The sequence below is a fragment of the Mus caroli genome, unplaced genomic scaffold (genome assembly GCF_978045245.1).
Source record: "Mus caroli unplaced genomic scaffold, Mus_caroli_1 scaffold_13, whole genome shotgun sequence".
NCBI classification, from domain to species: Eukaryota; Metazoa; Chordata; class Mammalia; order Rodentia; family Muridae; genus Mus; species Mus caroli.
Window position 1 is genome coordinate 53,350,765 of NW_028227268.1, and position 13,122 is coordinate 53,363,886.

The 13,122-nt window shown below is 49.4% G+C and overlaps 1 protein-coding gene across 2 annotated transcripts; it reads right to left on the reverse strand.

The window, feature by feature from the left end:
• Window positions 1–774: 774 nt before the first annotated feature.
• Window positions 775–12,399, reverse strand: Tp53 (tumor protein p53). 2 transcript variants are annotated; one of them, XM_021177210.3, is made up of 11 exons: window positions 12,237–12,398; window positions 5,716–5,798; window positions 5,418–5,439; window positions 5,057–5,317; window positions 3,996–4,179; window positions 3,802–3,914; window positions 3,294–3,403; window positions 2,828–2,964; window positions 2,667–2,740; window positions 1,858–1,964; window positions 775–1,293 (listed from the first exon to the last, which is right to left on the reverse strand). In XM_021177210.3, the coding sequence occupies exons 2-11, from the start codon at window positions 5,796–5,798 to the stop codon at window positions 1,212–1,214; spliced, it is 1,173 nt and encodes a 390-aa protein (XP_021032869.1). In that variant the 5' UTR covers window positions 12,237–12,398; the 3' UTR covers window positions 775–1,211. The 2 variants fall into 2 exon arrangements, with proteins under 2 accessions (XP_021032869.1, XP_021032870.1); XM_021177211.3 differs by lacking the exon at window positions 775–1,293 and adding an exon at window positions 1,302–1,389 and having other exon boundaries at window positions 12,237–12,399.
• Window positions 12,400–13,122: the final 723 nt, after the last annotated feature.

Sequence of the window (13,122 nt, forward strand, 5' to 3'; positions counted from 1 at the left end):
ACCAAGAGCCATGGCCAAGCCATGTGCTCACCGACTGCTCTCCCTACTGGCACTGGCTCAGCAGGCTATGGGGAGAGCTTGGCCTAGTCCCACTCTCTGGGAGCCAGCAGCACTGAGGAAGGGGGTGGGTGAGAGGGTGTTAGGCTCCCCAACTCTGACTCTCCTCCCTACTCCAAGAAGCCCTTTCAAAGGATTTCCTGGCAAAGTGCAAAGCTTCGATTCATTCACTTGCCTGGCATGAGGCCCGGGGTTTGGGGATGCTGGGAAGGCCCCAAGCCTCACCTTAACTGCTCCCAGTTTCCTGGGACCCCAGCTGGCGGGCCTCCCACTTGTCTCTTCATCCAGGAACAGCCACCCCCTTCCCTGTGGAACCCCAGGCACCCTGACCCTTTCTTGTGGAGCAGATGGTCACTCCAGAGGCTCAGGTTTGCTATATCAGACATTTAAATCCCTTAATCCTTGGTGAGAGGCTCCCCAGAGGACAGCAGGAGCCCAACCCTCGAAGTAGGGGTGGGTAAGGACCTTGTGCCAGTCCTGGCGGGAGGGAGGAGGGACAGTTGGTTCCCAAGTTATGAATGGAGTCACCCCGCTCTCTTGTTGTCATGCAGCCCACAGACTGACCCAGTCCCCGGCTTTGTTCCTCTTCTGGAACCCAAGTTCCCCACCCCTGACTCCAACACTGACTGCCTGGACTCAGGTGGGTACCTCCCAAATTCATCCCTGCCCCTGGGGGCCCAGACAGCTTATGCTGATATCAACCTCTCAAAAACCATGTAAGTGATAACAAAATTTTATTGTAAAATAGGAAATTGATATATAAAAAGGGGTAAAAAAAAAGAGTGAGATGGGGTGGGGGGTAGATAAATGCAGACAGGCTTTGCAGAGTGGAAGGAAAGTAGGCCCTGGAGGATATGGACCCTATGAGGGCCCAAGATAGAATCTTACAGGGTGTGGGGTAGGGTGAGATTTCATTGTAGGTGCCAGGGTCCAACAACTGGCTGGATAGGATTTCGCTGGGCCAGCAGAGACCTGGCAACCACCAACCTATTCCCCAACTTGGGCCAGGAACCACTACTCAGAGAGGGGGCTGAGCCCTAGCTACAAGGTAAAAAAGGCAGCAGAAGGGACTGGGAGGATTGTGTCTCAGCCCTGAAGTCATAAGACAGCAAGGGGACGGGGAGGCTGGTGATGGGGACGGGATGCAGAGGCAGTCAGTCTGAGTCAGGCCCCACTTTCTTGACCATTGTTTTTTTATGGCGGGAAGTAGACTGGCCCTTCTTGGTCTTCAGGTAGCTATAGGAAGACAGAAAAGGGGAGGGATGAGGTGATGGGGGCTAGCAGTTTGGGCTTTCCTCCTTGATCAAGGCTTGGAAGGCTCTAGGCTGGAGGCTGAAAAAAAGGAATTTAAGATGGCTTCTACTATGGGTAGGTATATTCACAGAACACACTGGAATACTTCTGAGAATCAGTTTATCCCCCCTTTCACCATCACCATCATCACCACCATCACCACTGACATTATTGTCACAACTGTCACCACCACCACCACCACCACGAGACAGGGTCTTGCTATTGTAGCTAGCCCTAGCTGGCCTAAAGTTTTATATAGTTTATGAAGGCTTCAAACTTCCCCAAACCCTCCTGATTCTGTCTTCCTTACTGCTGAGACTGCAGGAGCATGACACCGTACCTCGTCCCTCATACCCCTTAACAGAGCCTGAAATGGCGAGAAGTCAGGTCGAAGGGTGCAGCCCTAAGCATCTAGCAGGGTGGGGTTTTTATCTTTCACCACAAAGGCAGACCTGGAGGGAGGTCTGGGTAGAGCACCACAGGCGGGCGCTGCCCCAGGCCACTTACCTGGAGTGAGCCCTGCTGTCTCCAGACTCCTCTGTAGCACGGGCATCCTTTAACTCTAAGGCCTCATTCAGCTCCCGGAACATCTCGAAGCGTTCCCGCCCTCGGATCTGCAGCAGAGATGAAGCGATGGACAAGGTCACACAACCCCTTTCATGATTTTAACAACTTTCTTTCTGAAAGCTGGTTCCCAACTTAAGCTGGCTCGACTTACAGGTTTTTTTTTTTTTTTTTTTTTGGGGGGGGGGAGATAATCTTTAATAAGATGGTGTGAAAGTAACAGGGCAATCGTGAGCTGAGCTGTAGAGTCCAGTGGGTTAGGTGGACTAAAGACACTGTGAGCTGCTGGGGACCTAATCCGGGGCCTGGCACACACTTAGCAAGTATCCTGGAACTGAGCTATACCTTTAAACCCCAATGTCCTTTCTTGGGTTACGTTTTCTTGCCAGCTTTGAACCACCCTCCTCAGTGCTGTAATTACAGGCAGGTGCCAACCAGGCCCACCTCTAAACACATTTTTGACGTGTGTTATTTTCAACCTATGGTGAGTTTCCTAGGACATGTTCCCATCCCCAGTGGAGGAGCACCTGTCTTATGGTGTAAGTCGGTGTTGTCAAGTTAGTTACACAGAGAACCACCGTCGGAGGAGGCACAGCCTCAGAGCATGAGCTCTCAAGCTAATGTCACAGCTAGAGATAAAGCCACTGAAAAAGACCTAGCAACCTGCTAATAACACTATTTTATACATGCGAGAGACAGAGGCAATAATGGGTACAGCTTGTCTCTGGCATGTGACCCCCCAACCTTGGTACCTTGAGGGTGAAATACTCTCCATCAAGTGGTTTTTTCTTTTGCGGGGGAGAGGCGCTCGTGCAGGTGGGCAGCGCTGAGGAAAGAGAGAACAAGAGGTGACTCTGGGGTGAAGCTCAACAGGCTCCTCTGCCTCCTCGGCCCTGCCTGCCGGCCTGCTTACCTCTCTTTGCGCTCCCTGGGGGCAGTTCAGGGCAAGGGATTTCCTTTTTGCGGAAATTTTCTTCCTCTGTACGCCGGTCTCTCCCAGGGCAGGCACAAACACGAACCTCAAAGCTGTCCCGTCCCAGAAGGTTTCCACTATCGGGGACAAGAAAAGGAACAGCACAAGGCAGTAAGAAAGCTGGGCCCCATCCTGACTGTTTGTAAGCCAGGCCCCCCCCCCCCATCTGTTCCCAACCCCTCTTGTCCTATCTGCAGCCGAAGCTCCAGTTACAGGAACCCCGAGAAGCCACAGATAAGAGATGTCCCTAAGCCCAAGAGGGAACAGAGGAGGAGACTTCATTTAGGTAGATAAGGTAGGAACTAAAGAGCGTTGGGCATGTGGTAGGGAGCAGGGCTCGTGGAACAGAAACAGGCAGAAGCTGGGGAGGAAAGAGGCTAACCTAACCTACCACTCGCCTTCCTACCTGGAGTCTTCCAGTGTGATGATGGTAAGGATAGGCCGGCGGTTCATGCCCCCCATGCAGGAGCTGTTACACATGTACTTGTAGTGGATGGTGGTATACTCAGAGCCGACCTGGGGGAAGACACAGTATCCGGGTGAAGTCGCTCCCTACCTCACCACAGGTGACCTGCAGCAGCCGGGAATGGCTGGCTATAGCCTCTAATACGTCTCAGTGTTAGTTGTAGAGTAGAGATAGCCCACCTGTTCTGCACACCTGCTGGAGCTGTGGGACACAACACTTGCTTAGCATGGGAGGGAACCGGACTCAGCGTCTCTATTTCCCGCCTGGATGGGGAAGCCCCTTCTCCCAGAGACTGCTGTTAAAGTAGACCCTGGGCTGGGCACGGCAGCTTGCACCTCTAAGCCTAGCACTCAGGAGGCTGAGGCAAACGGGTGGCTAGAAAGTTAACATCAGCCTAGGCTGGAGTCAACTGTCTCTAAGACACACAAACCAAAACAAAATTACAGACCTCGGGTGGCTCATACGGTACCACCACGCTGTGGCGAAAAGTCTGCCTGTCTTCCACATACTCGGCATACAAATTTCCTTCCACCCGGATAAGATGCTGGGGAGGAGCCAGGCCTAAGAGCAAGAATAAGTCAGAGGCAGGGAGAGACGGGGAGGCCGCCAGTCCTAACCCCACAGGGGGTGTTGAGGGCTCACCATCACCATCGGAGCAGCGCTCATGGTGGGGGCAGCGTCTCACGACCTCCGTCATGTGCTGTGACTTCTTGTAGATGGCCATGGCTCGGACACGGCTCCCAGCTGGAGGTGTGGAGCTGACCCACAACTGCACAGGGCAGGTCTTTGCCAGCTGGCAGAATAGCTTATTGAGGGGAGGAGAGTACTGGAAGAGAGGAGAGAGAACAGGTCAGGGGACAAGCCGTGCAGGTGTCAAGGTGGGGAACTAATAAAAAACATTGTCCAAGCACCCACTGGACGCCCGTGCAGTGGCCGAGGGCGGCCAGCAACAAGAGGACTGGGATCTTTCCTTCTTCTTCCCCCTTTCTGTTTTTTTTTTTTTTTTTTTTTTTTTTGGTTTTTCGAGGAACTCACTCTGTAGACCAGGCTGGCCTCAAACTCAGAAATCCACCTGCCTCTGCCTCCCAAGTGCTGGGATTAAAGGCGTGCGCCACCACACCCAGCTTCTTTCTGTTTTTTTTTTTTTTGAGACAGTTTCTCTATGTAGCCCTGGCTGTCCTGGAACTCACTTTGTAGACCAGGCTGGCCTCAAACTCAGAGATGGACATCACACCTGACTTCTCTTTTTTTGAGAGAGCACCTCACTGTGTAGTCAGAGATGGCCTTGAACTTTTGTTCCTCCCTCTTTGGCCTCCCCAGTGCTGGAGCTACAGGCGTGTGTCACGGCACTGGGCTGTTTTTGGTTTTGGTGAGAAGGGGGTCTTACTTCCATGCTCAGGCTGGCCTTAAGCAATCCTGCCTCAACTGTCTCTAGCAGCTGGGCCTACAGCACACGCCTCTGTGCTTGGCTTCAGAAGATTATTTTCAAAAGCCAAGAAAGGAATGTGAGGGAAGAGAGTTCCACGTCCCCTGGAGAGATGCAGAGAATATGAGAGAAAGGAGAAAAGGCTAGAAAGGTTCAGGGCGAAACTAAACTCTGAGGCACAGTCTACAGGCTGAAGAGGAACCCCCAAATCTAGACAGAGAAAAAGAAGCATTGAAAGGTCACACGAAAGACAATTAACTCCCCGGGGCCCACTCACCGTGCACATAACAGACTTGGCTGTCCCAGACTGCAGGAAGCCCAGGTGGAAGCCATAGTTGCCCTGGTAAGTTTTTTGAGAAGGGACAAAAGATGACAGGGGCCATGGAGTGGCTGGGGCAGGGGCCACTGGCCCAGGGGTCTCGGTGACAGGGTCCTGTGCTGCAGGAGCTCTTGACACTTGGAGGGCTTCACTTGGGCCTTCAAAAAACTCCTCAACATCCTGGGACAGCAACAGATCGTCCATGGAGTGAGGTGATGGCTGTGGACGGGACAAAGAAGAACCCTCAGGGCTGTGTTCTCAGTCTACCAGCCCAACAGCCCACACCAAAGCCCAAGCCCCTTTCTGCCCCGGGCCTTACCAGGATATCTTCTGGAGGAAGTCTGGAAAACAAGAGCAGAGAGTTAGTTCCTGAGTTCCTTCCATTTTTTTAAAGACAGAATCTCACTTAGCCCAGGCTGGCCTCCAACTTGCTGTGTAGTCAAGGATGACTTCAAACCTCTGAGACCCTTGCCACCTGCACCCCCCCCCCCCGTGCAGGAATTACAGACACCCAACACCATACCATGTTTGAACACTGCTGTTTTTGTTTCTCTCAGGCAAGGGGAGGATACAGGTATGGTGGGATGTACCTTAAGGGCCCCAAAAGATCCACTCACAGTTTCCATAAGCCTGAAAATGTCTCCTGACTCAGAGGGAGCTCGAGGCTGATATCCGACTGTGACTCCTCCATGGCAGTCATCTGTAGAGAGAAGAGATTGTGTACTGTATGCAAAACTTGTCAATAAAAAAAAAAAACAACAAAAACAAACAAACAAACAAAACCTGTGGCTTATAGGAAAGGGTGGAATAAAAAGGTGGGACATCCAGTAGGGAAACTAAATTCTGAAAGTGTGGAGATTCCCCCAGGTACATGGAGGACAGAAGCTGGGGGGCTGAGCAGAGGTAACCAACCACGTGGCAGAACCTAGGTTAGAATAAGAGGGAATTAAGTTATGAGCAAGTCAGAGAACAAACCAAAGAAAGCTACAGCCGAGGTGTTTGTAAATATATTTTGAGTTTCAGAGTCATTATTTCAGGAAACGTATGCGAGGGTGGGAAAGCGCAAAGTTACAAGCATCCAAGAAGTCGGCCAGGCTCCTTTGAGAAGAAGTCAGGACCCGAGATGGCCGTGAGGGACACCATTTCCAGAGAAGCAGGAATGGGGCAGTTCTTCTGTCTTTTATTCAGGCTGCTCAAGCCTTGGCCTGGCTTCCTATCAGCTTCTCGAACCACACACTGCTTCAAGGAACAGATAATCAGGGAGGTACTTCTAGCCCCAAGCCCCCCTACATCTCTCCTCCCTTCCCTCTGGGGAGGGACACCTCCTCCACCCCCTTATCCACCATCTCACACACAGCTCCATTCTTCAAACCCTCTTCATGGCAAAGCTCTAAGAATCAGTGTCTCATCTGCCCCCTAGAGACAGGTCCCCGACGCCTTACAAATTCCTGAAGATTCAGCAGGTTTCCTACTGCCTCCTTCCTCAAGGGCTCTAGGGAGCACTTACTTCCTCCTGGCTGAATCAGTGTGGTTATCTCTACAAGAGCAAAGTCACAGTTTCTGTTCTCCCTAGGCTATGAGGTAGGCTCTTCAGTCACAGCCAGCCACACCATCACCTCCTCCAGAGGTTAAGGCGTACGATACTCTGATACTCTCTCACTCACTCATTTTCTCTTGTTACTAGCCACGGAGCTATTATCTTCCTTAAACATTTACTTATTTATTGTGCCTTATTTAAAGGTGCCAAGACACGCGTGTGGAGGTCAGATGACAACATATAAGAAGTGGGTTCTGGGGATTGAATTCGGCCAGCCCCCTGGGACATCATGTTTCCTTTCTAACACCAAAGGCAAGCAGTTCAGAATAATTACTGTTAATACTGACTATAATCTCAACATTTAATGTATTCACTTGTATGTAGATTAATCACGTTCTCATTTATTAAGAGTTTGAGAAACCTTTCCATATGGGCTATTTCATCTGTCTCGATGGTCACATTTGCCACTGGGCAGGTGAATGAGTCTTTATTAAAGATGACCACCCAAACAATCTAGTGCGTCACAGGCTCTTAGGCACAGTTCTCTTGCAATCAGCTAGACAAAGAAAGCGAAGGGCTGGGTATTATAGCCCCTACATTCTGAGTAATGAGGTGGCTGGCCCTGGAAAGGGGTCAGGGAGGCCCAGAGCTGCTTCAGATTCATAATTAAAACTGTAGCATGTAATTATCATATTTTCTGCAAATATCTTATCTCCAGTATCTATCTGAAAGGGTTACCCCTCCCCCAACAGTACACACTCATGTAAGAGCTCAGCACTGTGGGTATGAGCATCTCATTTGTTCTGAGCTAGCAGTGCTTCTGTGGCGCTAACCACTGCCCGTTAAAGCCAGTTCACCCTGTCAAGGAACTCTTGCTTAGTGAATACTGTGTGTGTGTGCATGTGTGCACACGCGCATGCTGGGATGGCGGCCCAGTGTCTCAATCTTGGAGACATAGCCACACTGACAATAGGAGGTCTTCCTGCTCTACCTTCCAGGTCGTTAGTAGTAATTAGGTTTTCAGTGTTTCCTTAAGAACAGTTGCCAATATGAAACTTTTCACAAGAACCAGATCAGGAGGGCCACAATATCCACGGAGGCTGGATGTGTAAGAAAATGCTGGCTGGGAAAGGCAATAGCCTCGAGAGAGGTTTGAGTACAACCAGGGCTGGCCTTCCAGGCCCAGCGGGCCTTGCTCTTCTCAGGGGCTCATCTCATTTGATCCTGAGAAAGCAAGGCAGGCTGCTATTGACAGGGGTAAGGGAGGGGAATCTTTTACCGAAGACCCAGGCTCTTGAGGTAGAACAGTTGGAAAGGTGCAAGGCTTGTCAATCACAGCCCCAAATGGAATGGAACGAACACTACTACCTACCACCAAAGGACCGGACCCAGGGAAGTCAGAAGCCACACCTTACCCTGAATAAAATGACCCTCATGTTTCATAGAACTCAGTACACAAATCTTTAGGAGCTGGCAGGGTAGCTCAGTGGCAGAGTTCTTGTGTGTTATGTCTAAGGCTCTGGGTTCAACACCCAGCATTGGAAAAAAGGGGCGTAGGGTGGGTGGGCCAAGGACCGATATATTGTTGGTTCTAAAAAAAAAAAATAACAAGGCTGTGTCTGCTATCACTTTTTTTTTTTTAAAGATTTATTTATTTATTATATGTAAGTACACTGTAGCTGTCTTCAGACACTCCAGAAGAGGGCGCCAGATCTCCTTACGGATGGTTGTGAGCCACCATGTGGTTGCTGGGATTTGAACTCCGGACCTTCGGAAGAGCAGTCGGGTGCTCTTACCCACTGAGCCATCTCACCAGCCCGTCTGCTATCACTTAAGCACACATCTCACTCAGCAAAAAACCACATCTAGGTGGACTTCCTAGAACAGTCGACACACGGACAGCAGGAGCCTTGCACAAAAAACTGCTCCTGTCAGCATTATTCCGGGTGTGGAGCAAGAAGAAAGCACAACACACGGGTGGGGAACAGACCCATAAAACACGGCTTTGGAAAATGTTCAGAAACACACTGGGCGAGGAATACGATTGGCAGAAAAACTCAAAATAGTTTGTACAAATCAGAAAATAGGTGGGTCTGTGTGGTCAGAATAGGCACTTGGTACCAAGACTGAGCACCCCAAAACGAATTTCTATTAAGCTGTCAGCTGACCTCCGACACACAGGCTAATGAGTATGCATGAGCTCGACACACACACACACACACACACAGAGGCACATGCACAGGCACAGACACACGCACACTAACAGTGTGATAAAAGATGACCATTATGTTTGATTGAGTTTTATTTTGTACTCTGAGACAGTCGCCTCACTCTGTGGCTCGGCCACAATATCACTTCTTCTGTTGTAGCTTCCTGACCATTGCGCTTGCAGGTGTGAGCCACCACATCTGGTTTAAGACTGTTTATGTAACTAAAACGTGGATACAAGAGAACATGGTAAGTGTTTATTAAGCAAACTTTGAAATAGCCTCGTAGTAGCCCTCTCTTGCACCAAGATAAAGACAGTGGGTTCACTCTTATCAGCCAGAGACAAAAACAAACAAACAAAAAAAACCAAACAAAAAAAAAAAAACACCAACCAACCAAGAAGTAAAGATGCGTGCCCACCGTTAGCTTCCTTCCTAAAGCTTACCAGCTTTTCATCCAGGTCTCAAATCGATACCAAATTAATAACTAAGGAGTCAAATTTACTTCTGTCCCTTCCAACGTCACTTTCTCTAAGGAGCCATCGCTTTCGCACCTTGGAAAATGTCACTTTTGGAACTTATTTCCCCCTTTCTTGAGACAGGGTCTCACTATGTATCCCCGGCTGGCCTTAAATTCATTACTGTCTTAACCACAGTAGTGCTGGGATCCTAGGCACCCAGCTTGCTTCGAGGCTTGTCCTAACTCTAAGAAGCCAGGCGGTGGTGGCAGGCACCTTTGATCACAGCACATAGGAGGCAGAGACAGTTGGAGGCCAGCCTGCTCTACAGAGGGGAGTCCCAGCACAGCCAGGACTACACAGAGAAACCCTGTCTCAGGAAAACAAATTATGATTCGAACAGAAATAAAGGATTGCGGAAAAAGGACGGAGGGCACAGTCAGTCGCCCTTTCTCTGTCTCTTGAAGTGTTCCCAGGAGGTTATTGCTGTGAATGACATAGATTTCTGATTGATTCCAATACAGCAATCCATGGACCAATGGCATTTGGTCAAGCTGGGTTTAGCCTGTTTTTGTGGTCCCAGGATTTAAACCAAGGGTATCATGTTTGCCAGGTGAAATACTCTACTCCAAGCCATATCTCCAGCTGTTTGCTTTTCTGAGACAAGGTCTTGCTAAGTAGCCCAAGTTATCTCAGCATCCCAGGAGTGTTAGCATTAAAGGCACGGGCCATCGAGACGTTCTCATTTACCCATCAGGAGAAAGGCCAGTTAGCTCTGGTTTGCCAATGTTAACTTTTGTACTCTTTCTCTGTTTTTGAAGACACTCTCAATTATCTCAAGTCAACTTACAACTACCCAGGGAAGGACGACCTGAACTCCCTCTATGTATGGCCTGGAACTCGAGACTGTCCTGCTTCAGGCTTCCCAGTGCTACTCAACTGCTGCAGTCAGATCATCTTGTGTCAGTGCGAATATTAACATACGTGACATATTTTTCTTTTTGAGATAGGGTCTCCTTGCATATCTTTGGCTGGCCTGAATCTCTGATATTGACCTGCCTCGGCCTCCCTAGCGCTGGGGTTAAAGGCCTGCAGCACCCGGTCCCAGTTCAGTCTGGCTCCTTTTTTCAGTTAACACCGTAACATTTATTTGAGTAGCATTTACAGTGCGTGCGGGGTCATATGTAAGCTACAGATGATTTAAGCATAATTTAAGCGCATATACTACCCATCCCAGACTTCCCCAAGCCCCTCTGCAGTAAATTATTCAGAGAAACTGGAAGAGCAGGGTAAATATCTTCCAAAGTTGTCTTTATGTAAAAAAAAAAACAAAAAACAAAAAACAATTTACATATATCTACATTTGTAAACAAGATGGGGCCTAGGGGCACCTCCTTTTGACTTTGAGTTGGGATCTTTTCACATTCACAAGAGAGTCCTTCACTAAATCCAGTCAAGAGATTGCAAGAGCAGGGAGGCTATTTGCATAAGAAGGCATCCCTGGACTGCTGTGGTAGTCCTTGTCTAACCTTCACAGCTGGGATTCCCTTCCCGCGTCAAAGTTTAAGTGAAGTCATGTGTATACTTTCTCAATAAACTGGAGGATCTAGTCTTCCTTTCGGCTTCACAGCTGAAGCCACGAAAAAAAGTCCCCCCGCTTCCCGGTCTACCTACCATTTATTCTTTAGACCAAAACTAAATCTTCAGATAGGCAAAAAAATTTACTTCCCGATCCAAGTGCAGTGTGGAAATAGTATTTTTACAAAAGAAAAAAGGCACGCACGATGTCTGGTGCGCGATAAGAAACTGTAATAAAATGACCTGTTCTAAAAATTGAAGTGGCGGGACAGTCACAGCCCACGCCCAGGCAGAGATCCGCCGCCTCCCGCTGGGAAGAACCGGATGGTGCGGACTGACTGCACTTAGGACCGCCCGGCGCCCGGGCCCGCCCCTTCCGCTTTCAGGACGCGCGGAATGCGTTAAGCAAGGGAATGGCTCACCCCAAAACCGGATACTCGGTAATTTGCTTTTCCGGCAGGAAGAAACGACCTATGAGCGCACTCTTTTAAATAAACACCTTCTCCTTTGCAAAAGCAATAACCAAGTAATCCAGAAAAATAAGATGTCGAGGACAGCAGTTTTCCTCCTCAAACCACAGAACCAGCCTAGAATCCATCTCTCCCTTTTCGCAACTCCCCCGTCGCCGGGCGAGCGGTGATCTGCTCCGAAAAAAGAAACCGGAAATGCTCCTGCAAGCGGCAGAAACGTAAAGGAGCCAAACAATAACAGGGCCGGCGGGCCTTTCAGACCAAGAGGCTGAGTCGGGCCCCGAGGGCAAATACTTCTGGCTAGCACCGTTAGTGCTTCAGGCTTTCCTTGGATTTTCTTCATCTAGCAGGGTCGAGAAGCGGCTGGAAAAAAAAAGAAATCACTCCAGGGACAAAGGTCCGGAAGTTGCGGGACCTTAGCAGCTAAGGCTTCCCGGATCACCCCGATCTCATCCAGAAACGGAGCCCGGGGTCTCATTAGGATGCTATGGGGGTCATAAGTCTTAAGCTATGAATCTCGAAAAATCTTAAATCCTGGTGCTTTGTGCATGTTATTTCCGGAGCTTCTATCACCCAGCAGCGGGCAGATAAGTGTGTACATCGGGTAGCGGAGAGAAAACCCCTTAGGCCATCTCAGTGGTCCCTAAATGCTCTACCTTGCAGGTGCACGACAGTGAGGCTCGTCGGTCCTAACATCATCAGCTATCCTCACTACAGCATCTGACATACACTCCCGTTCATCCCGCCAAGCTTCCATTCCGCCCATCTCCATCGCGCTGAGTCCCCCCACTGCCCCACCCCCAAACCCCACGGTTTTTTCTAGTTTTATGGATGCAAACGGAGAGAGCCAGTGACCGAGAGGTCTCGTCACACTCATCAATTACTTACCCAGTCTTCGGGGAAGCGTGACACCCTGCTGGGAAGGAGGAGGATGAGGGCCTGGATGCTAGGTGCCTCCTAACTGTAGTGGCTACCTACAGCCAGGATGGTCCCAATGAACTGAAGCTACAGAACTTTAGCCAGGGTGAGCACGTGGGAGGGGAAAGTCCCAATCCCAGCAACCCCCGCGAGACTCCTGGCACAAAGCTGGATAGTCGCCATAACAAGTAAGGGCAAGTCCTTCCGTGGGTTGAGGGCAAGAAATGGAGGCGGGGACTTGCAGAGTCAGGATTCTCCCTGAGATGTTGCCCTCAGCAGGAACGCTTTGTGAAAAGTCGTCTAAGATATAGAGCTGTGAGGGCAAAATGGGTGGAAACCGATTCGGAGGACTCCTGCCTCTGTGTCAAGTATAAAGAGTGGAAAGAATTAAGCTTTTATCGTCTATTTTAAGTGGACCACTGTTCTGAACTCTGTGCTCTTTCCTATCCAGCTAGATAGTCATAGCCATCTTTTTGGATTTTTAAAACAGAGTCTTTGTAGCCAAGGCTGGCCTGGAATTCGCGGCCGTCTTCCTGCTTTAGGCCTCCCAAGTACAGGGATGAACCAACACGGGCTCCTAAATTCTTTTTCCCCTCATTAGCTAAAATGTCACTTTAGAAAGGCTTTTCATAGTATGTCAAACTAACGTGTTCTCCGAGATATTTGGTATCGCACCACCGTGTTTAATTTCCTGTACAGTCCTTATCACTCTCTGTAAAGACTGTTTTCACAGCCTTTAATTGCACAGCAACGAAAACTTTATGGAGATTGAAAACTCGAAAACATTGCTATTTTTTTCCCAATGCCTCGGACAGTCCTGGGTTAGGAAGTAAGAACTTGATAATAAATGTCGAAT